This window comes from Falco rusticolus, chromosome 5 (assembly GCF_015220075.1).
Source record: "Falco rusticolus isolate bFalRus1 chromosome 5, bFalRus1.pri, whole genome shotgun sequence".
In the NCBI taxonomy this organism is placed as follows: domain Eukaryota; kingdom Metazoa; phylum Chordata; class Aves; order Falconiformes; family Falconidae; genus Falco; species Falco rusticolus.
Genome location: NC_051191.1, coordinates 799750 through 824316, shown reverse-complemented (window position 1 = coordinate 824316; position 24567 = coordinate 799750). Strand labels below are relative to the sequence as shown.

The window sequence follows — 24567 nt, the reverse complement described above, 5'->3', positions numbered from 1 at the left end:
TAAAGATAATCCAGCTGTCAAAGTCCACTCTACTGCTATAGGCAGCAGAGTGAGAACTGGCACTTTCAGAGGATGGTCATACTATTCATTTGTCTATTTTCGAAGACAGTTACCTCTTGAACTTGTTTTCGTTTCCCTTTTGATTGTAGAGAGGTTTGGAGGACTAGCTTAGACTGGATGCCTAACTTTTTATCTGCTGAAGTTGGGTAATACAGGTCTCGTTATAAGTAGTTACACTGTGTCATTAATAATAACAATAATAGCAAAATCTGGCTATTACTGAATAACTGTAATGAACAGCTTCTTTCCTTTAAATGTGAGTATTGTAAAGGATCCTAAACTGCTGACTGGATATTCTGTAAGAGTTTATTTGTTGAATACCGCTCCTCCCCTCAGTGGTTGATCAACCAAACTCTCATTTCAACTACCTTCAGAAAAATATTTGAAATTTTACCTTGTCAGAAAAATCTCTTAGTATGCTTTACTTTGATACCTCTGTAAACTTGAATTGCACTGTAACTGAAGCTGACAGGCCAGTGTGAATGCCATATAGAAAGATCTTATCTTAAAAAACAAACAAAAAAAAAACCAAAACAAAAACCACAAAAAAACCCAGATGCAGCTGAAACACTGGAACAGACATTATGAATTGTATTGTTATTGCTGTAAGCTCGAGAAATTGTCATGAATACGAATCTTTTTGCCTATACATACTACAGAGTAATATTTTTATTAAGAGGTTTTTTTATGTCATAAGAGAGAAGTGAGATTGGCTTTTCAGTTCAGTTTCAGGCTGAACAAATGGCTGAGAGAGTGAGAGTAGGGCTTTGTGATACACAGATGGACCGATTTCACATTTCACTGTAGCTGACAGGTACATTTCAAATCCCCTCTTGTTTTCTTCAGGTAGTGTAGTCCTGCCTTCTTTCTTCCATCAACCTTACTACTTAGCAAAACTTTCCAGCATGCTATGACTGCAAAAAGGGGGAGTATTTTGATGGGTTAATTTTCTGCCAGTTCAGTGAGTTGAACTGGCTCATTGAGGGGTCAGACAAGCACCAAAGCAGTGCAAGGAGGGAGCAAGAGTGGAGAGGAGAAACTGTCTTTTTGGCAGCAATCTTTTAGAATATCTCAGTTGTGTTGTGAAACACTACCTTAAGAGATAACTTCCTCATGGGTTATGCAAAACCTGAATTTGAGCAACGGAGCAGATTTTAAGGACAGTATTAAAGAATTTTGGATTTTAATGGTCGTGGTTTTAATGTTTTATGTTTTATTTTATGAAATGTTTTAATGTTGAGTACAGTGCTTCAATAAAAATGTTGAGAACTAATCAGTGCAACATATAATCTCTTCTGCATTTTAGATGTAATTGCTTTCCTGCTCTTAGAGGAAGAGGTAGATGTGTTTTCCTTGGTATTTAATGCCATGCACAGCTTCCCTAAAAATGAAGAGATCCAGCAACATGGGTGTAAAGTGTTACACAAACTGTTTGAGAAAGGTATTTTTATCTTGTAGTTTATTAAGTTAGAAAAATATGTAAGTTGGAAGGGGATGGCAGACGTTTATTTAAATGAAATAATTTGTGCATTTCCAAATTCTGGTTTGTGTATCATATCTGTTCTTTGAATGAGTTACCACAAAACAGGTTTTCCAAGCAATATCACAAATTTTCTAAATTAGAGCAATGAATACAAAATTTTCAAAAAAGCAAAATGTCTCTTCATTTCTGACTCTAGAGTTAACTGAAAAGATGGGATTCAACATTAGTAACACTGGAACAAAGAGCAGTGACATTTTGTTTTAATTCTCAAATGAACAGGATTGCTTATTTAGACTGGCAAATTTTAGTAACATGTGAACGGTTCTAAAAAAAGCAAAATGTTTGTACTTTTGAAATATATGTGATTCTGCTTTTGATCTGGACAATGCTAAAAGATGAGTCTGTAACTGTATGATATTCCTGTGTTTCTTTTGAGAAATGAAGTTACCATGTATTGAATTTCTGCAAAGTTTTCAGAAACTGTGCGTGTAACAGCCAGAAGTCCCATTGTTGTAGCAGCTTGGCTTTGCATTGAGTTTCTTGCTTCAGAATAAATATTGAGGAGTGCTAGCGCTTTTACTAAGTCCGCTGTACTCCTTTGCTTCAGAGATAGTCTTCAGTTCTTCAGACTTGTTCTTTCCAGCACTATTTTGTATTGTTTTTTCCAAGTCTTCCTCCCACACATGTGTGCCTGGAATTATCTTCTGCATTCCCTCCCCTCTTTCGCTCACCCTAAGTACTTTTGTCCTGCTGTATTTTCTTTTCAGGCTCCATAAGGGTCTGAGCTTCTTAGATTTTCTGTGCATTGTTTTTTATAAGTGCCTGATTTTTACAGACCTACAGACTGCTCTGGGTACAGACCTGCAAACCTTCTTCTTGATGGCAGTGCTAAAGTAACAAGTTCCTAGGCTGCCACTGGCTACTTTTTCCTGCCTCTGATCCACCTTGTCAGTTACTGTAATGCGAATGTTTGCCTAGCCTTAGCTTGAAATAGATTCAGAAAATGGTTCTGCTTATGAAATATAAAATATGTAATTATTTTTCAACCTGGATCTGTTCCCTTATCTGGTTCATTGCACAGCCACGCAGTTATGTCAGTACAAATGACAGGGGGTAAGGGTGGAAAAACCTTAAGCCATTATTACAATGAAGGTAAGGTATTATTAAAGTGTGGCTGTAATCTTTATGAAAGAACTCCATTATCAAAAAAAGTTAAGAAGTTAAATAAAATCATGGAGTATGCAAAGTGGCATTCAGGCAAATTTTTTTCACTGTAAGCTTAGCCTTTCCTTCAGTTATATACTGTCTTGGTGAGGAACACCTGAAATTTGCTCTCTGAAAAAGGCTGAAAGGCTTCTTTGAAAATACTGATTCACAGGGAAGCGTTTGAAGTCAGAACTAAGTTACATAAAGTGTAGGCTAGAAAAAGGTCTTTATAAAAAGGAGTTGTAACTGGAAGATGATGTGTATGGAGAGTACCTTATATAAAGAAACTTGATGAAAACAATTGTCTTTTCTCATGTTGTACCAGAATATGAATTATTTCCTCAAAACATACTGTATCTCTCTTGCTTTTCAAATTAGTTCCAGAAGAGCAGCTGACTGAATTTGTTGAAAGCAAAGATCATATGGTCATACTGAAAGTATTTAAAGAGTTTCCAGAGAAAGAAGAGGTGATTCTTCCTGCACTTTATTCATTACATTCCTTAGCTGGTCCACGTAAGTGCATTGTTGGAAATTATTTTCATCTTCCGTCGCATACATCAGCTCACCTCAGTTTGTGGTAATCTTTCAGTGATTGTAAAAAATCAGTAAGAACTGGTTGGGAGCTGCCAGACAAAGAACTTTCCTGTTTTCTTTGGGAAATGCTGATTTGCAATTTTTCATGGGAAATTTTCATATTCAGCCATTCTGATAAAACTGAAATCTCTCATAAAATAACAGAAAGAGACTTTCTTCTGCTTGGAGTAAGTGGTAACAAAGATGCTTGTCATGGTTGCAGGGGTCAAAGTTCAAGACTGCCCTGTCTCTTTTTAATATTTGAAAAATAAGATGTATTTGTTGACTAAATAAACCTTCAGTGAGGCTCGGGTAGCAGGTAAAGAACGCTGTTGGCAGAGGCTGTTCCGCAAGGGCAAAATTGCCGATATGAATCCAGTGGCCAGGACTGAGATGGTATCTGGGCTCAGACAACCCCTCTGATGGTTCAGTGGTGGCTGCAATGAGGAACATTGTTAGCACTCCACACATTATAGGGTCTTATGATATTGTGCAGATCCTCAGGTGTTGTGCAGTAAGACTAGAAGAAAATGTCATTGTGTCTTGTCTTCCGATAATAGCAGTCCCTGTTGTGGGCAAAATCAGGTCCTGAGAGCATGCTTGATGATTTGTGTCAGTTTGTTGACAGCAATTTGATCTTGTTGACACAGAGGTAGCTCTTGTCAGCTTCCTGCTGGTAGTCGCAATTTTGGCAAGCGTAGAGCAGGGTCCTGCTCTCCATGTCTTCCACGAGGTACATAACGTACTCTTGCAAACATGATTCCTCACAAAACCTTACTTGTACATTCTGTCTGGGTCTATATGAATCATGCTAGCCCCATGTATTGCGCAAAATAACTAGTGTCCCACATTTCATCAGACTCCAAACTATTTAGTTTCTGTTTCTCAAAATTCTTGCTATTCCAGTTTGTGGTTAAAAAGTGTTCCTTGAGCCAGAAGTAGTTTTATCTTAGCCCAGAAGTTATTGCCATTTTCTAAGGAAAAGGGTGCCATATTTTAATTGCTTTTAAAATTAGTAAATACAAAGTGTAACTAAAGAACTCTCATTTCTGATAAGAAAGATTGAAAATAGAGAAGCAGAGTTAGCTTGCCCATGAATGTGCACATGAATGCACTTTTGCCAGCATTTATACTCTTGGTTTGTGACATCCCACAATACCTGCAAGAAAATGTATTCCTTTAAGGCCACATGGAGAAAATCATTCACTGTAAGTACACGCTCTAGTTTATCCAGTACTAAAATGTTTGTCTCCCTATACCCTGAAGTTCACATCTCTATTCCAAATGATTTACATCAAGGATTTGTACTTCACTATGCCTTCTTTCACTAGTCTGTATCTAGACTTTCTTCCAGCTTATATGTCGCAAGAAATCGAAGGGTGAGAGTTTCTTCCAATGCAACAAAGAACTCTCTTAAATCTCAGTGGTTTTGATGGAATGAGAAAATGCTTTGCTGCCAACTTTCCTCCAAAGTCTATAGCGGAGTGATGGGTCCCAGAATGTTAGCCATCTAAATGGTAGCCATAGGCAGCCACCCAGGTTTTTCCTCTATTTAATGGGGAGAAACAGGTACCTCGGGAGGAAATTTACCTGACCCGAAGGGAGGTAGGTATCTGTTACAGGTGGGATGAATCACCATATGGAGTGCTCTGGTCTCTTCATCAATTGTTGTGAGAACCTAGACGACCAGGTGTTGGTGGTTAAGATTAAATGAGCTTGTTCAGGGAAATGGTGGCTTCCTGCAAATGTAGCATTGCTTGGTTCTTGCAGGATTTAAACATGCAGTTAATTATTCTCTCTCCGTAGTAAACAGTTTTGGAATCCTGAATATTTTAATGTGTTTATAACTGCCACCTGTGAAATGATAACTTACTTTCAAGTGATGCAATACTGTTTTGTGGATCATACCTTTAAAAAGGTGTTTTCACTTGAGAAAGATGTGAAGAAATTGCTGTCATCATAAAGCATTGTGAAAGGTACCTTCCTTCACTATCAAATAGAATGCTTCAGAAATGCTTCCTGCTCAGAGTTTGCTTTTTCAGCTTACAGAGTGTCATTATTTAATATTCAGAGACACATTATTTTGAAGATATGCTGCTTTAAAAAGTCTAATTATCTTTAATAATACAGTTGCAAATATTTCTTTTAAGTTGTATACAGGAAAGCCAAGCTGTTGAAAGAACAATTAAGAAAGTCTATGGACCTCAGCAGAGTAATGCTACCTCCCCTGGAGTCAGTGACAGGACTCCCTTTCATTCACTGGGGACAGGATTTTGTCCAAGATTTTTTGGGGTTCATATTTTGTCTCCTACCCTGCATAGACATACTGGAGGGATGTTTTCATACACTGCGTTTTAACTACCATAATGCCTTTTTGCCTTAAATTACTGTATGTGGCATCTCTCTGTCCTCAGGAGGAAAGGACGCGTTCTGTCTGTTCACTGGCTCCTGTGAACGTCCGGTCAGTTTGTGTATCTGGCCTGTGTAATAGGCAGGAAAGAGGGTGAAAGTGACCAAGCACTGGCACAGGTTTCCTGGAGGGGGTGTGGAATCTCGATCCTTAGAGATACTCAGAAGCTGTCTGGCCATGGTCCTGGGCAACCTGCTCTAGGTGGCCCTGCTTGAGCAGGGGGTTGGACAAGACCTCCAGAGGTCCCTTCTGACATCAGCCCTTCTGTGATTCTGTGAAATAGAGAATTTGCAACGACTTTCAAAATATTGCAGGAGCATTGGATGAATGTTTCTATACCCTCAGGACACAATAGGCATATGGTAGAACTAATTTAAATGAAAAGAATAACTTGCTAAAATGTCCCCTAACATGAAAGGAAAACTTATGAAAACATGATTAAATCAAATAAATGACATCTATCAGAAAGAAAAATTCTAAACTGTTTCTTAATTTTATGCCCTGGGAATATTACTGAAACACTGTAAAATGTTTACCTGCTCATAATAATGTTATAAACACCATTTATAAGATTGAATTAATATTTATAAAAAAAAAAATGTTCAGCTTTAAGAAGAAAGTTACATAGAAACAGTTTGTGAAGAATTCCTGTTACGTGGCCTGATATAGAATGGAACAAATACATAAATGTTAATGTGGACTCTGAATTAAATTATTTCCAAGTGTTGGTTGTCGTTAATGTCTTCTATGGCAGTACCAAGAAAAAAAGTGCCACCTTTCTCTTGAGTTTCAGGGCAAAAACTGAGACATAGGCCCAGTTTTCTAAATAAATCTATTTAAATGAAGTCTGAATTAGAATCCAATCTTTTTTTTTTTTCTTAAGAACTAGAATCCATGCTTTTTTTTTTTTTTTTTTTTTCCTTAAGAAGCAATTTTTGTTTGTTTTTTTTCTCTAGCCAGCAATGTTGAAGTGCTCATGTCTGGAAATGTTCGCTGCTACAATGTTATAGTGGAAATGATGAAAAGTTTCCCCAGTAGTGAAACAGTTCAGGAAGTGAGTTGCTGTTTGTTGCATAAGCTTACATTGGGTAAGTTCCCAAAGTTGTTTGTAGTCATCAACAAGTGTTACAAGTAACAAGAGAGCTACTATTCCAGTTAATCCTCAGGGTGGTGTATAGCTCCATGTCTCTAAAGATGTAAACATACTGAGGTAACACAGGCCACAGTCAATAACGTATCATTTTGCGGTAAACTTTAGTAACAGTGACAGAAGCTGCCATGAAAGACTGGGTGTGTGTGGGGTGTGGAATGGGAAAAAAAGAGCGGGAGAAGTATGAGATGAGAATGTGGGATCAATAGATCCCATTCTATTTAAAGTTACTATAGAAAGGAAGAAAATTCCTTCAAGATTTCTTTTTTTGAAGTGGCGATGCTGAATGTGTGAGAAACAACTGGTGCTACAGAATTACCTGGGGAAGTACTTTCCAAGACTCTTTCCTCCTTGCAAAGCGTTTACCTTCAGAGACCTATGCTGCGTTCCTGCCCAGCTGTGGTGCCTGTCTTGGGGCCCTCTGTGCTGCAGCAGTGAAAGAACGACAGGATTCTGGACTTCCCTTGACTTGGGCAAAAGTTGTCTGGGCTTATGTGGGCTAGCGTCACATCAACAGAAAGGATGGCAATGTCAAAAAGGGGTTTGCTGTGCCTCTTAGCAGCTCTGTACTCTTTTGCCACTATAATCTGATCTGCATTTGCAAGGGCCATGTAATTGAAAGTTCAAGTGAAAATAAATATGTTTTTCCCCCAGCTGCATACAAAAACACTGAGTAGCTGCCTGAGCAGCCCCTGCTTCCTTGGCAGGTTCTACTTCATCAAGGACTCAGCTAAGGTCTTTCTCATAAGCTAGATTTCCTGATTCTTGCAGGTGGTGGCCTGAAGCTACTGCAGATGCTGGTACCAGTGCACGAATCCCCTTAATCAAGTCAGTCCCATCCTTTCACCATCTGTTTCTGCTTCTGCAGGCAGATATTGTAGAAAATAAAGATCAAACTTGAGTGCAACCAAGAGCAACTTGCAGTTCCCCTTCAGAAAGCCAAATAAAAATTTCAAGCAAATGTGGTGGCCGCTGAGGTGGTATTTGCAGTTTTTTGCCAGGAGATGATGTTACCCTTGGCTGGTTTCCTCTGCAAGGCTAACAGAAGATAAGCAGGGAAACTAAGCACTTGTGGGAACACAGCAACTCTGTTGACGTGCCTTGGTCTTACCCTAAGTGTAACCAGCCTGGTTTCAGTCACATGTTTGTTGTGTGTGTATGCTGACCAACAAGTAATAGTGGTGGTAAAGCAGCCACAAGATCTATTTCTTCTTTCAGCATAACAGATGCCCTTTATCTTAATAAGGAGCCGCTTCAGTAGAGTTACGGGAAGAGGTGTCCACAGCACCACACAGTTAGGGAAACAGATGTGAAATTGCTGGGTGCTGCTGGAAATAGTGTGGAAGATTTCCATATAGCCAGTGTGGCTTCCCAAATTATTCTGATGGACACCATCTTCCTAAATCCACGTTAACAGGCAGTGAAATGGTAAAGTCAGCATCTACAGCCTCCAAAATCACTGTCATGTATTCTTGCTAGTCTGGTAATGACTATATTAGATTTGACAGTCATCAGTATTTTGAGTGATACCTGGTTGGCCAGCCACAAGCCTAACAGAATTACTCATCACGTAGGTTAAGATTATTAACTTTGTGAGGTAACAAATTTGCACAAACATACCGTTTCCATTAAAATACAGCAGGAAACGGCAATGCTGATATAACATGACCGCACTACTACAGGGTAAGAAGAAAAATACTGTTTCCAATTGCACTTGTAATAGATTTTAAGGGCAGGGGTTTGGAGTGATGCATTTGGAAAAGACTTGTCTTAAAGTCTATTCTTAAGCATTCTGTTAACTTGGTCTGATTTAACTGAATGATAAAACATTGGAAAAGAGGTACTTATCTTCTGGTGAAAGATCTAGACATTGAAGGTAGTCAGCACCTGTAGGACTCAGGACCAGAGCTGAGGGAAAGAAATGAAGTTGGTCGTTCTTCTGTATGTAATTCCCATATGTGAGCATCAAAACTATAGACTTATTAATTTCATACCTTACCTAAAGGGTTTGAGAAACACTGATACAGATTTTAAGCTGACCTTTCACATTGCTAGTGTGATGCTCATTTTTACTAATCAAGAATTAAACGAAATGGAATATCAAAACAGAAACCATAGCTATCAAACTGTATTTTACAAAGTGAGTGTTGCTGTATTAATTTATGCATAATGCTTGTTTTTACAGCAAATGGGGAAGTTATTTTCATTTGCTTGCTTTTTGCAGAATTCCTTATATTCAAACTATAATATAAAATACTGTACAGCCTATAATAGAAGTTATACTTTAAATATATTTATCATCACAAAGTAGTTCTTCCTACTATTCCAGAATGCAGGTATTCTGTATTTATAATGCTGACCTTGATCTGTTTAATGAGGAGGGCAAAAACAGAGAGCAAAACGTGGTTAAACCACTTGCTTGATAGGACAATTCAAATCATTGCAGGAATTCAAGACCGGGACTGCATTCACTTCCTGACAGGAAGTCTGCAAGTGATACACTGACTATTTTTCTTATTTTGATGACAGTGTACAGTTCCTTTTGCATTAAACCTCAGTCTTTTGTAAAAATTACAAAAAAACTAGGTCCCAGCTGTTTTTTTTATCCTTGACCTCTTCTTTCTATAAATAAAACATTATTGTGTCAAGCCCTGTAATAAGAAATCCAATGTTTGCCACAAAGTTTGTGCATTGTGTGCTGAGAAACTTGTTAGATGTGTGTAAAGCTCTAGATATTCATGTTTATATTCATTTAATATTTTATGTATTTTCAGGAAATTTTTTCAATATCCTTGTGTTACACAAGGTTCCAGAAGTCATTGTGAAGGCTGTTAAAACATACCCTGAAAATGGAAAGTTACAAGCTGCAGCTCTCAGTTGTTTAGCTCTTCTAAGTGAGTAAATCTCTTCCTAAATACATAAATAACTTACCTCATTTATTTGTCCATTTGCTAATCTTTTCTATACTGGTAATATCTTATGGTGATTTTGAACTCCATTTCTTTAACATGAAAGCCTCAGGCAAGATAGGTTTGACAGAAGTAGATTTCCCACATGCTTATAGTTTGTTGTTTACTGCAACGTGGTTGTGTTCCTATCATATGCCCGACATCTTCACAGTGTTCAGAGGTGGTATATTATGTTGACAGATCTTAACAAAGCAACCTGTTTATTCATAGGCAAATACTGGATAATCCCTACTTAACATAAGATCTCTAGAGATAACAACACTAATGTGATGCTGTGTTTGCCATGTGTGACAGTACTCATTATATCGTGGCAGTTGATAGCAACACTAAATCAATGCTTGTGCTTGAGTTCTGAAATCAATTAAAAGATGTAAACTTTTCCTTGAGTAAACATCAGGTATTATTCTGAAAAAGAAGTTAGTGGCAAAAAGCTAAGAATCTGATCCTCTTTGTCTTTGAGTAATTGTTCCATAAAAAAGTCAGTAGAAATGGTGTTTAAGAGTCCTCAAAATAGCAAAGATTAGAAATCAATAAATGCTCCATTAAGCCTCAGGTATTATGGTCAGTATTGATACATACTTTTTTCCTTAAAGCTGAAAAATTGTAGGTATAAAATGATTTCTTTTAAATTCTCTTGCTGTTACTGTGGCCCGATATTTGTGTCTTAGCAACTGCAATTTGCATTTCATTTTTTAAGGGCACTGCTTCAGAGTGTAGATGGCTGTGTGATAAGTGGTATGTGCAAATTAATCACTCATGTCTGTGATACTCTGTATGTAAATACACAACAACAAAAAAGAAGTATCTGCAGGTCTTTTCAGAGCCCGAGTATTGACTGATCTGAAACTATGTACCTAATTTACTACACTGTAATTAAGGTTTTTATTCTCCTTTATAACCTTAAAGATGTTTTCGAAGTCTGTCACAGAGTTTATGTCTAAAGACTTCTCCCTTCCCAGAAAAGGCTAATCCTTCCACTGATTTTTGCACATAGGCAATGTGAGCACCTCTGTGATTACTAAGTGGTTTGTTTTCACAATAAGAATTTATTGTAAATATTTTATATTTCAAGCTGAAACAATATTCTTAAACCGAGACTTAGAGGAAAGAAAAGAAGAGGAGGAGGAAGAAAAATTGTGCTGGTTGGAAGCATGTTACAGAGCATTAGAACTGCACCGAAAAAACACAGATGTGCTGGTGAGAATTTCTGGATGATGGGGGTATGGAAAGACAGCATTGTGCATTAAATACAATGTCTAGCAACATAATTTTTTCCTGTATATCCTTGGTCAAACAAGGCCTTAAGGACTAGATTAGATTTAGAATAAATCTTAACCGTTCTTGCCTTTCTTATCTTTGTTGAAATCAACTGGTTTCAGTTACTCCTTTGGATCAAATGTAGGTAGTTAAGATGAGGCATATTACCTGAAACTTTGGCCATCCAAAGATTGTTGTTTATGTGGCTTCTCTGTATACAACAGCAAAACACAGCAGAAGAATTAATCTCAGCCTAAAATAGATATCAAAATGAAAATCAAATAATGAGAATGTGGCACATGTTTGTAACTCAGGCCTATCCCAACTATAAAGAATGTGACAGTCCACATCTTTTTGTATTTCTACGTAAAAAGCACATTGTACCTTTGTCATGGACTGAAAAACAGTCAAAGTATTTACATTTTTTCTTATAAAGGATTATTTTCGTAATTCTTTTGTCTCCTCTTGGTTTATATTTAGGAGGCTGCATGCTGGGCTTTGAAAAATCTGTTTCTGTATCAACGCAACCTTCATGAGAAGATTGGAGATGGAGATAATCAGTCAGTGTTAATATCTTGAACTGTATTTTTGGAAATGAAAAAAATGAAAGCCTACTATTAGGCCATTTGGAATCTCATGTTTCAGTTATTTTTGGTGTTTTCAAATATTTGAAGTGCACAGTGATCAATAGTACTTGGGAAAATTTCTTTCTTAAAATGTTTGCTAACCTTGACTCAGGCAAAAATAAAGGGTCAGAATACAGTCTCATAGAACTAATTTTTACAGTTCACAAGGAATATCCTCTTCAGTTGCCACAAGGATGGGGACAATTAAAGAATGTAAGAGCAGGGAAAACAGAGAAGATTAAGGTATCTAGTACATAAGGAGTATAGAAAGGCAGTGCTCATTTTCCCACAAATCAGATGAAAGGGCATAGCAGAGGGAGTGCTGCATCATCAGAGAGAGTCTAGACGTGGCTAAGACACAGACTTTCAATTTAGTTACAGTGTTTTTCAGAGTTGCTTAAAATTTTAATTATTTAAATTTTAGTATGCCTGTTTTGTCCCCCTTTCTGCATGTCAAGTCACTTGGAAAGCATAGTTCCATTGAATTCAATGACATTCGGAGTAGGTTAATATGCATAGTTTTCAAAGGGCTTTCTTTGTAAAGGAAGTAAAACTGTTGCTCTGGAAACATGTTAGATGCCAAGTACAATCACCTGAAGATTGAATTATATTGCTTAACACCTTTTTAGGAAACTGAAATACAATTATCAAGTAACTGCTATAATATGGTCAACGTGCAGCTATTTGTTTCTCTCTGTGAAAGGTTCCCAATAGACAGAGCAGTGATGCTCTCCATGCTGATGCACTCCTCTTCAAAAGAAGTATTTCAGGCAGCTGCTAGTACCTTGGCAATTTTGTCACAACAAAATGGTAAGGGAATTTAATTGTCTTTACCTTCTAGTTCAGCAAAAGGTTATTGCTGAAATAGTAAAGAATACAATACAGTATTCTCTATGGTTAGAATATTACGCAGTTGTGTTTAGTAGAAAGTCTATTCCTTGCTTTGAAAAAGCTATTGTTGGCTAGTATCAAAGAGAGTATGTGGAAGTGAAGAGCTCTTTGCCAGTTTATGTGTTGCAATTGCTATTTTTTGGAGCAGGAGATGGAAAAAGAGGGTGTTTGCTTTGTATGCTTGTTTAAACATTTATCTCATGTTTAAATTTCCTCAGGAGCACTGATTGTTGAAAATCACATGAGTAAGGATTACAACCCAACAAATACCATTTTCTTGCTTAACAGAGGGGATTTGAGCAGTCCTGTTGACTGCAGTAAATCAAATTGTGTAGAAAGTTAAGCATGTGCATAACAGTTTTCAAGATTGTTGCAGTCCTGATTATGTCCCTAATACAGTTTCCTAACTTTTTTCAATTTACAGACCCCCTCAAAATTTTTCAGTGGAGATGTGGACCCCTGGGTAGAATATTTAAGCCTAGTGAGAGTTGGCCTGCTTCTATTAGATACCTTTCCCAGAACCCTTTGAAATGGTTATGGACCTCAAGTGGTTTGTTGGCTGCATGTTGAAAACCACTGGCTAGATAGGAACAAAAAGACTATCAGTTAATTACTGTTCTCTAGGTGAGAAAGCGTTGTTTTATCACTAGGTTACTGAGCCACCCAAGTACAAAAAATGAAGAGGTTTTATAGTTATTTATGGGATTAATATGTATCTATATCAAGAAACAGATCTCATAAATGTATGTGTATTGTTATCATATATTATACCAGGTTACCGTATTCATACCACATTACTGGCAAGTGGGTCTCTGATTGCTTTTGGAAGGCTAAAGCAAATTTTTATTTTGCCTTTTTTTTTTTTTCTTTTTTTTCTCCCCTAAATAAATGCGGTTACACCAGAATTGAAAGAAATAAAGAAGCTTAGTAAAACACTCTGGCACAAGGCAATATTACTTGACTTAACCATTTGAAATCAATGTATTGAACTGGGAATGGCAAGAATTGGTGGTAGTTACCACGATAATGTAGAGTATTTTTGTAGTATTCTGAGCTGTATTGGTTACATTATAGCTACAACATGTGCTTGGGTATTTTAATTTTTAAAGAATGAATTAATGAAGTAAATAGAGTGAATAAATATAACTTCCATTTTTGAAACCTTATTTTGGACGTCAGAAACTTGCTTGGCTTGAAAGTTTTAAATTCTAGCTCTCCTACATGATCACAGAGCGCAATTAAGAAGAAAAATTGTTTAAGAATTAACATTTTTGAAAATAAAAGCAAAGATGTGCGTTCTCCTTCCCTTAAGTTAACTTTATGTAAGTAAAACCAGCAGATGTATTTAGACTTGTTCAGGAATTACAATGCTTTGATTAAGCTACGCAAACAGAAGTCAGCTTCAGCTCAAATTGTTTTCCATTCTAAATTATACTTCTATAATGTGTGTGTTTGATGAGGAAAAAAAGTGGAAAAAAGTTAGCAGTTCTGTTGTTTTTGAGAAGTATACATAAAGAGAAAGAGATATACTTACAGGATGGTTGCTGTTTTGTGTTTTAGTAAGTATTAGGAAGACACTTTTGGGGAAAGGCATACATATGAATGTTTTGGATATAATGAGGAAACACCCGCATTCTCCTGAAGTGGCTGAAAGTTCCTGCAGAATTCTGAATTGTGTTTTTGAAGGAAGGTAATGTACTTAGAAATATGTGGCCACTTCCAAAGTGAAGGTTTGTGAAATTCAGTGCTGTATGTGATTACATATCTATTATTGATTGCTTCATATTAAAATTGACCACAGGCTGACAACCCTGTTGAAGACATTGAATTTGGTAAGCCCCATAGTCAGATGCCCAGATGGATATGTGTAGGGAGCTGCATATTCTTCCCTTCATTGTTCTTGAGATGGTTTCAGTAGGCTGTCACTAGGTGGTCTCCCCCTCCTGTTAGCCATGCTGAGTTCTGCTGAGTGCCAGGAAATTTCCCACAATATTAACTCTGATTATTACAATAACATTATGTTAATATTACTTTTGTGTTGGCTTTTGCAAATACTCTAGAACAGAATTGGAAAATCAAACTTGTGACTCATAAATATGGGTATACAGGGTGGGAACATGATTCAAAGTGTCCTGCGAAGTTTTGTCAGCCTTCCTTGAAACCTTTATATATGCTAGGCTATCTGTGAAAAAATGACAGACTCAAGATCTAGTCACAGGATTCCTTATGAATAATTTTATTTTGTAAAGAAAATCTCGGAATTTCCATAACCTTGTTCACAGGAGTGAAAAGTATTATAAAATGAAATAATAAAATAACCTTAAAAGTGAATTAGTGGCCTCTGGCTACTGTTGTTTCTAGGAATGCTAATGACATTGAGATTATATTTTTTTTTCTTTAAGATTAGAACCTAACATGATTTATACTTTTCTGTTTGTTCTACAAGAATCTGAGTATTCATTAGTACTTCATGACAGTTGCAGAGCACTAAATCAAGGAAGATATGTCTTTTCCCCTCTCTGGACTGGAATCAAAGTGAAATACATGAGTCCACTACTCACCCTGAATTAAATACTGTGCTTTCTGTGTATCACTGTTCTGGACTGGATTGAAAATTACCTCTCAGTAGTCTAGAATGGAATTAGGCTGAATAGACTGAATTCATGGAATGGCATGAAAATGATGTATTTGCTATGATGAAGAAAATTGCCATAGTTTATATTTTGTAGCTTAAACCAGATTTAAAGTGTCCTAAAGAGTTATCACACAGTGTTCATTAAGAAAACAAATACATGTAAAGTTATGTAGAAGAAATGCGTTCTTTTTTTTTTTATTTTATAAACAATATTTTCAGTTTCCCTCATCTGGATGTAATGACAGTAGCTGTATCAGAAGTTGTAAAAGCCATGAGGAAACATGAAAAATCACTCTCTGTACAGCTGGAAGCACTTCGAGTCCTTTTACACTTTATGATGCCTGGTAAGTCATCAAAAAATATAATCGGTGTGGCATCATACACCAAATGAGAGAACAGAAATTAGATAGCTGAGTTTTAATTTTCCTTTTCTAATGAGACAGCCTTTAATGGAACTCCAGAAAATTTACTGGAGTTATGTACGTAGGAGAGAGCAGCTGTAGCTCTTAAAGAACATACAAGGTGGAGGAAAACTTGAGATGTTGAAGGTAACAGACCAAAATTATCACTGCTGATTTCCTCTTGGTTTCATCCGTGAAGAGCTAGCTCCGTTACTTCTGAGGAATTCAGGGAAACAAGTGTAGATTTATTGCTGTGATTGTGTAGTTTCATCACAGATATCCTTTAAGTGAGAGCAAAGTGATCGTGACTTCAACATTGTTGTACCACAAAATACAATTGTTTTAACGGTATCTCTTGGAAGGAACATAAAAATTGGCCCTCTGACACCAAAAAAACAGGCTGTGATTTAAAAATAGGAAATATATTATTATATACTATTTTCTACAGAGAAGAAGCCAAACTGACTAGCTTAGAGAATTCCTTTCAAAAAAAAAAACCAAAACCAACTCTTTAAGGGCAATCTACAGTGTGGAAAAATATATTCTTGTTAGTTCTATACCTTTAATAGAATTAGGGGAAAATTTTAACTCTTCTTACCAGTTTACTGCTGTGTATCCTGGGTTTTTTCCTCTGATAATAAATATGAGAGTACAGACATGGGGTACTGATTTTTTTTCAGAACAACTTTTTGCAAGTATCTCTCAGCAGTTTTACAACTGCACATTTTTTTCACATTTACAAAACCAGGTACTCCGAAACTAGTAACTTGGCTAATATGCAGACTGATTGCAAGTTTTCAGTTTCCTTCTATTCTTTGAATTATAATCCTGATTTTTTTTTCAATAAACAGCAGGATTATGACTTGCCTACATGTTAGAAAACATATATCAAGGTAGGTTTTTTGTCAGTATCCTGGAAGTGAGGCCCTTCTAAAGTGTAATCAAACAAAAAGAGTGCCAACTAGATGCTGGAACTTGCAGGTTAATCAGGGAATGAAAAGTAGTTCATGGGGACAATAGTAACTGGAACAAACATAAATGCTGAAGTGACTTTTACAGGATTTCTGGGTACTTTCTTTAGTGCCACTTGACTGCAGGTGTCAATACCTACAAGAAATGTAAATCTGAAAAGCCTTTCTCTGTTCTTTTATTTGTACTCACATTTAACGTCATCTGTGGGTAAAATGTCACCTATGATGTGCTGCCAAGTGAGAAAGCGCAACAAATTTCTCTGTAGTGTCTCCTTTCCAGAAGGAAGAGGCATTCTGAAGTAGGTATCAGGAACAGCAAGAAACCCCATAGCTCAAAGTAATATATTGCAATATACCTTAGGCAAAATTTTTTGGCGTGATTTTGCATTTTCACAGTAAGCAGTGAGCAAACGTGGTGAAATCATCATTTCAAACAGAATGTACTCACACTGCAACGTAAATCTGGAGGGACTCCAGTCTCTGTAATTACAGCATTCTGAAAAAGTCATAGGATCTGAAGTATGCCCTCTGAGTCACCTGTGTCTTCAATTTGATTGTTATATTGGTGTAATACTGGGGAGAATATTAAATCTGTTCTGCTGAGGAAGGCTGTTTTCCATTGTTGCAGGTACAAAGAACGAACACCAGAATGGTTCTTCCAGAGATGTGGGAGATGCTGCTTTTGCACTTACAGTAAAAGTCATTAAAAGCCAGTGTCTGTTGGAGGGAACTCATTCGCTGGTGCTTAATGCTTTGAACAGGGTATAGTTAAAGCTTCATTCTAATGAATTTTACACTTGCATTGGTAAATCATTTGTAAGTTTTAGTTCCACATTGATTTTTCCTATTGATTTGATAGAATTAATCTTAACTCCTGAGTTTCATTCACTCAGGATTTTGGGTGATTTCTTCTTATTTTCTGTTCTAGAGTGTATTAGATGATCCTTTATACAGTAACTCTAAAGGATATTTATAAAAACAAGGCTAGTATTTTTTTCAAGAATACAGTTTGTGATTTTTTTTTTAATGGACTAGTTTATACGTGAAATGTGTCCTAATACCTACATCTCAACTACACATGGAACTTAGTGGTTCTTTAATATGTCTTTCATGGATACATACTCCTTTACTTTCAACAGAACAGTATTTCTCAGTTGTCTCCATTCTTTTCACTGTTTAATTCTATGACTTTTTCCAGCCACTGGAAAACAGAATGATCACAGTGCCTTGAAGGAGAAGCTGAAAAGTTAAGGGCTGAAGCAGAGCCAGTCTAAACAAAGGAAATGCTGGGCACTTTGCACAGCAAATTAACCCTAAATCCTAGTGATAGGAAAGGTTTAACTTCATGGCTTTCAGAAGAATCCCACCTCTACAAGGTTTGCAAGTTTCACATGACCACAATCAGCATGTAGCAATTCACAATTTTTTTTTAATGGACTAGTTTATACGTGAAAAGTCTCCACAATTTTAGGCTTCCTAAAAGCTTTCAGTCACGACAGTTATGTCTCTTACATTTATTGTAAAAGTCAGAGCAAATAATGTATCAGCAAGAGCGCTAGAGTACCTAAAGGACATTTCTTGACCTGAAGATACAGGATATAGGAGTGAACAAGGGAGGCAAAATAATTCTTACTTCAGAATGTATTTTAGTCTCCAATGTTTTGTGACCATCCTGATTGCTTTTTCTGACCCAGCTGGTTTGTGTTTTGGGGTGCTACAATATCAACCAGAAGGGCTAGAAATTAACAAGTTTTAATGAAGAAATATTAGAGAAGGAGTAAGGAGGAAGATGGGCATGTCTCCACTGCAATATTTGCAAGTCACTGTGACAGCTATGCATGCTTTCAGATCTAGGCCTCATCTGGGTTTCCTCCATCTGGGAGTGGGGGAAAACTGGGAAAAATAATCACAAATAACGTGTTGAATTGCTCTATAATTAAAACCAAAGCTTTTAAAATCTTGATGGGGTGTGGTAGTAGGTATGTTGCCTCATATCTTTTTCTTTTGGCTTTTTTTTTTTTTTTTCAGTTGTCACCATGTTTATCCTTGTGCCGGTTCTCAAAAAAGCCAATTTTTGTTCTTTTTTACCCACAAAGGAAGTACATTTTCTCACTTTCCTTACACTAGCAAAATGATGTGAATTTGTAACAGTTGAACTAAAACTTTGAGGGGAAAAAAATCACGCTCTCCATTAGAAAACTAGCTAGGGAATATTTTCAGAATCCCAGGTGGAAATCTGGGGAGGTTGAGTGGCTAAAACTGATAGTTGAAAAGGAAACCTTTTTGAAATTGTGGTTATCATTACTTATTGTCACATCAGCTGTAATTTCATATACCTGAAGAACAATTGCTTGTTCTGAAAGAACAACTTGAAGAACAAGCAACTCTTCTGTTACCATTGTAAGCAGAACAAACTTGATCTCATTTTCTATTCATTTCTCCATTAGTTTATTGGAAATCCTAGCATTCAGAAGCGTGGATTAAAACTACTGGCTTCTCTAGCTGAGTGCACGGGTGCACTAGAAATTTTAACCCAGCAAGGAGCTACTGACACTGTGCTTCATACCCTACAGATGTATCCAGACAAACAAGGTGGGGAAGGTATTTTGTTAGTAGAATGTGAATGATGTAGTAGGAGGGTCTGATTAACCATAGAAGCTGTAACCTATGTATTACACTCTTTAATACTGGATGTGATGTAGGTTATGTGGCAAGAAAAGGCTGCAGTACTGCTTAGTCCTTGGCTTCGTTCACTTTAGTTATGCCTGGCCCTGTGACAGCTTATGCAAGTAACTTTCTGGAATATTAGTAATATAACACTACTTAGGTCATGGGTTTATTCCACTCAGAATGTCTGAATAATCATCATTATTAATCTTTCTTCTTTTTTTCTAGACATACAGTGTTTGGGTTTGAGTCTTCTACGCTCTTTGATTACAAGAAAGATTTTGTGTATTGCAACTATGCATGTCCTGTCAACAGTTCTAGTTTCTACTCTACGGCGATTTAAAGAGGTCACTGAAATCCAGATGCATGTATGTGTTACTTCTGTTACAAAGATGAGAGTGAAAGGAAAAACCTCAGAAAATTATTTTTATGTAGTTATATTTGAAATGTAATTCCTTATTTTAATTACTTCATTTTGATTTTATTGCAATTAGTAGATTCATATAAGTCTTTATAATTAAACAAATATGTTTGCCATAGAGATGGTTTTCTTGGAGGCATATATTCAATCCAGAATATGTAAGTGTATGTTTAGATGTTTGTCTAAGACTTCTGAGATCTGCAAACTAGAACAAACTTCTCAGTCATGGTTCATCATTCAATCAATCTATAACCATTTAATGAAGTAACCATCATTATAGTATTGATTGCCCTTCTTTGAAAAATAATAGTAAATAACTTAGTTCCCAGCCCTGTCAACAGCAATAGGCTTAGTGTAGGAAAGCTGTATTTAAGAAGGGTATTACTGGAATACTGTGTCAGACTTTGGATCAACTTCTGAATATGGAAGGAGAGTTTTTATTCTGTCATCAAACACAAGTTCAGTCCTCCTCATGTGAAAGTTCTACTTCCTCTGCCTCAGAAGCTTTCCCTGTTTGTTGCCAATTTCTTTTTTCTAGCAGAATGAGACTTGCCTGTGTGAGTTTCTGTACTTCTGTTTCAGATCAATATGAAAATATCACAAGTACAGCCTCCCTTCTTTATTGTTGTTCCCCCAAGCCTTCCAAGCTTAACTTAGCCACCCATGTGGAGAGAAATCAAAATAATATGGTAGAATAAGGAATTTGCTTAAACTGATTTAGTCTCAGTTAGGTTTGGACAGAGTCTGCAATTTATCCAGTTCACCCTTCTAGGTGAACTTAACTTCCAGAATCATGCGATAATTTTGAATTTCTTTTTAGCTTTTGGATACAGCTGTTAAGCTTTTCATTTAGGCTATATATTTTTTTGGCATTCAGGGATTACAGAGCAACACATTGGGACAAGGGATGCATCTTAATCTTGTATTCTTAGAAGGAGATTGTTTCTTCTGTACATTTTCAGGAAATCATGAGTACATTTGTTGCTGCCAGGCAGGATGTTGTCAGGTGCTGTGGTGCATAATTTGGCTTTTCAAAGTGTCAGTTAATATCTGTTTAAGTGAGTCAGCTAAACAAGCATGAAACTGTAGCTATATAAAACCAGGTGGTTTTGTCTTCTCTCTTGATCTTTTCCAATTTGTGAATTGTTGCATGTTTAAAAGGAAAAGAAAAATAACTAAAGCACATATCTTTTGGTTGAAGTTTGAAATTTTTTTTCACAACTTGTTTTAAAATTACACTTTTTGACACTGCTTATTTCAATCCTTTCTTTGTGTTCTTAGGGATTTCATGCAATCTTGTCAGTTCTTGGTTTGTCACCTTGTTTTGCAAAGCTGCTTGTACATGAGTCATTTGATGCAGTCATTTTCTACCAGATGTCTATGTGTTTCACTGACCAGCGAGATCAACAGGTATCTTCTCTCTTTTGACAGCTCCACAGCTGAAAAATTTTGGTGCTTTTTTTGTCCTAACTTTGATTGTTTGTCTTCCTGTTCAGTTTCAAAGCCTGTGTTGTAAATGTTTTGCTAAAATAGCTGAAAATGATGATTTAAAAAATGTGATGCTGGAAAAAGCATGTATTGAGAACAACAGTATTATGGCTGAATGTTTACTTCTACTGGGAGCTGATATTAATAAGAAGACAAAGACAAACTCTTTGATCTATCAGGTAATGTATGGAAATATATATAGTTCTATTGCTTTAAAATGTGTCCTTTTGGGTTCCTTTCTCTCTCATAAAAACATACATTTGGCAGAACACAACAGCAATACCCAGTACAATCTAACTATGACCTGATAGCGTGATTGCTACTCATAGTGACTTCAGGCTCGGTCTGATGTTCATTGGAACACCCTTAACTTTATTGAAGCTCATGGGGTCACTGTCACCTACGATGTGCCCACACTGCCAGTTCGGTTCTCATGCACGATCACTTTAAGTCCCATGCTTTCTGATTGTTTACCCTGTTCACATGCAAACCTGGATTCAATCAAGTACTGACTTAGCCTTAGCTTTGGAGTATTTTTGAGGAAGAAGACTTAAGCTCAAGCTTTGCAAACTCCCAGTCATTTTTTCAGCTCTAATCAGGCATAGATGGCATCAAGCCCATTAGAGCCCAGTCCATGAGCTGATACTCCAAATTCAGTTCTTTCCAAGCTCTTCGAGGCCCAAGTACAGATGGACCAGCAGACAACACTGTGTGTGCTTAGTCCCACTCTGTTCTAGACCTGCAAAGAAGACTTTGCCCAAAATGTCTTCCCTGCAGTGGTGGATTTTTTTTTTTTACTTTGTGTTGTACTTAAACTTGAATATATTACTATATATTGAATATATATATATATATTCAATATATGTATACACTATAAACTTGAATATAATCATTAGGTTTTGTGCTGATTTAACTGTTCTAGTTAGAGTTCTGACTTGTTATCAACACAGCTGAAGGAATATAACATCTTAGAATGCCTGCAGTCACACTGGCTGCAAAGAGCTTTATCCAGACAGTGGCCACATCCAGAGCAACTATTTGAAATATGTTGGTGTCTTAAATAAGGCCGTAGGCAAACATCCCACCTGGATTCAGCCATGCCAATGGAGAAACTGCTCCTACCTGCTTATAAGTGCTTCTTGCTAAATGTGACTGCCTTTAAATTATTTTTTTTGAGAAATGTTGTGTATGAGCACATCTTAATTTTGCTTCAGTGTCAAAGTTTTAAGCCAGGGGTCCTCAAACTTTTTAACCAGGGGCCAGCGCGTGGATAAAGTGGCAGGCAGTAATCTGCGGCTGCTTGGTTTCCCCCCCCAACCCCTGGCGAGGAGGGCCGGGGGGGTTCTGTAAATACGGGGGGCTGGATTGAGGACCCTGGGGGGCCGTATCCGGCCCGTGGGCCTTAGTTTGAGGACCCTTGATTTAAGCAGTCTGAGAGAACCCCACCGGCACTGCCTGAAGTGAATTAGGGAGTGTTCATTTCTTCTGGCAGAGCTGGCTGGGTAATAAAGCACAGCTGGGCTGGAACCGGCTGTCCGTCCATGGAGTGTGAGGTAGGCAAATCACTGTTAGCAAGCTACAGTTTGCTAAGAAACTGGAAGTATTTCTAAAAAATATTTGTAATATTCACAGTCAACCTGCTCTGTGTAGCAATGCAGGCTGAGAGATGGAAAAGAATAAAGCTGACTGAAGCCAGTGAACCTGAGCGGGTCCCTAGCACTAGGCAAGGCTTGATGAATCTCACCGTTGTTGCCTGTTCTCTCATATCTGGATGACATGGCAAAATAATCCCTAAGTGTCTTTTTACAACTGAACAGATAAACAAATGGAGTTGCCATTGACTGCGTGCAGTAACAAAACTACTTAAATTACCATTCATTTTTGCCTGGAAATTGTGTGCACTCACGGCAGAAATTACAGTTACAGAACTCCAGCATTTTTTATCTTTTGAACAAAGACTTCAGGAAAACGGAGGTTGGTACTCAGATGCCTTAGGCAGGCATATGCTCTGAGGTGTAGGGAATTGTGTAATTGAAAAAGAGGCACGATCCTAAAAATGCAATGCATTTGCATTTGAGGCAAATCTCTTAATGCAGTTTGAGCTGTTGTTTGAGTGCCTTGCATAATTTTTTTAATTGCTTTTCTCTGTTAGGTTTGTGAGAAAGGCCATAATCCTAAATTGGTGGAATTGCTATTAGCCAATGGTGCTCGAGAGCAGGATGTTCGGAGTGCTTTAACCATCAGTATAAAGAGAGGAGATAGCCAGATCATCAGCTTGCTCTTAAAGAAGCTTAGCCTTGATGTTGCCAACAGCAGTATATGTCTTGGAGGATTTGGTATTGGGAGACTAGAACCTTCCTGGCTCATTCCTTTGTTCCCAGATAAACTTACTCCATTAAGAAAACAAAGTGAGTATATATAGAATTTGCTATATGAAATGTGTTAATATCTCTTGGAGGTGCTATATGTGTTTTAGATCAAGACCTTTGGTTCAGGATCTCTTCATAGCATTCAGCTGATTATAGAAAGATTGCTAAACCTTGAAAATAGATTATTTTTTTAAAGCTATTTGGATTTCTTGGTGAGTATGCTGTCTTTTTGGTTTCTTATACATGCAGATGCAGGTTCTGCACTGGCAAGAATGGTGCTTAAATTCCAGATGAAGAATATTTCAGAGGATAGATCAAGAGCCTCCTCTGATCTAAACTTCTGTGAAGATGGAGTGGATAAAAACTATGATTGGAGTTTCATTTCTGACCCATTAGTGGACAGTGTTTTTCCTTTGAGTGATGATATTGATAGTGAAGGTAATTGCTTTTCTTTTCTTTTTTTATAATCCCCATCTACTGTACCAAGGCTAGACCATAGCCATAAATCAGTTGCTTATTTGTATTTGAGATAAAACACTTCCCATGAAAAAAACCCAACTTTTCTCTAAAAATTTTGGTTTTGATAACATTGGTAAATGGTTTATGGTGAGTAAGTATGTGCTTTATCCACTAAATTAGGACCTTAAAGCATTTTATTCAGTTACCTATTTAAAATCAGTTCTTCATACATTCAGTTTCTTGTAAAGAGAGAGAGGGATTCGTCCAACCAGATTTAGATATTGGCTGTTTTGATGTCTGCCTTTAAATAAATTTCCTTACTGATTTGTCCTCCTGTGATACTGTTTTGTACTAGGAAGTGAAGGTTCGCTTTTTACAAAAAAGAAGTCCAATTCCATTGCAGTGGCTGACTTTCATTGTAGGGAAATGGCATTTCTAAGAAGTTCTCCTACTTTGCCACGACATTCCTATTCTGTGGTAAGTCAGATTCTTATTCATTCCAGGCTTCTTCTAAGTCCATCTGGTTTACCT

General features: G+C 37.0%; 1 protein-coding gene across 2 annotated transcripts in view; it reads left to right on the top strand.

Moving 5' to 3' along the window:
• LRRK2 (leucine rich repeat kinase 2) overlaps positions 1-24567 on the top strand; it is a 72963-nt gene that overhangs the window by 9567 nt on the left and 38829 nt on the right. Inside the window, exons 5-21 of one of the 2 annotated variants that reach the window (XM_037388193.1) lie at positions 1367-1501; positions 3128-3262; positions 6689-6820; positions 9657-9776; positions 10924-11048; positions 11589-11668; positions 12438-12544; positions 14186-14315; positions 15480-15604; positions 17261-17394; positions 19080-19224; positions 19528-19667; positions 21002-21130; positions 21217-21387; positions 23361-23616; positions 23827-24015; positions 24392-24513. In XM_037388193.1, coding sequence (XP_037244090.1) covers positions 1367-1501; positions 3128-3262; positions 6689-6820; positions 9657-9776; positions 10924-11048; positions 11589-11668; positions 12438-12544; positions 14186-14315; positions 15480-15604; positions 17261-17394; positions 19080-19224; positions 19528-19667; positions 21002-21130; positions 21217-21387; positions 23361-23616; positions 23827-24015; positions 24392-24513 — 2375 coding nt within the window. Of the gene's footprint in view, positions 1-1366; positions 1502-3127; positions 3263-6688; positions 6821-9656; positions 9777-10923; positions 11049-11588; positions 11669-12437; positions 12545-14185; positions 14316-15479; positions 15605-17260; positions 17395-19079; positions 19225-19527; positions 19668-21001; positions 21131-21216; positions 21388-23360; positions 23617-23826; positions 24016-24391; positions 24514-24567 lie in introns of those variants that run through there. The other variant, XM_037388194.1, reaches the window with a different exon arrangement.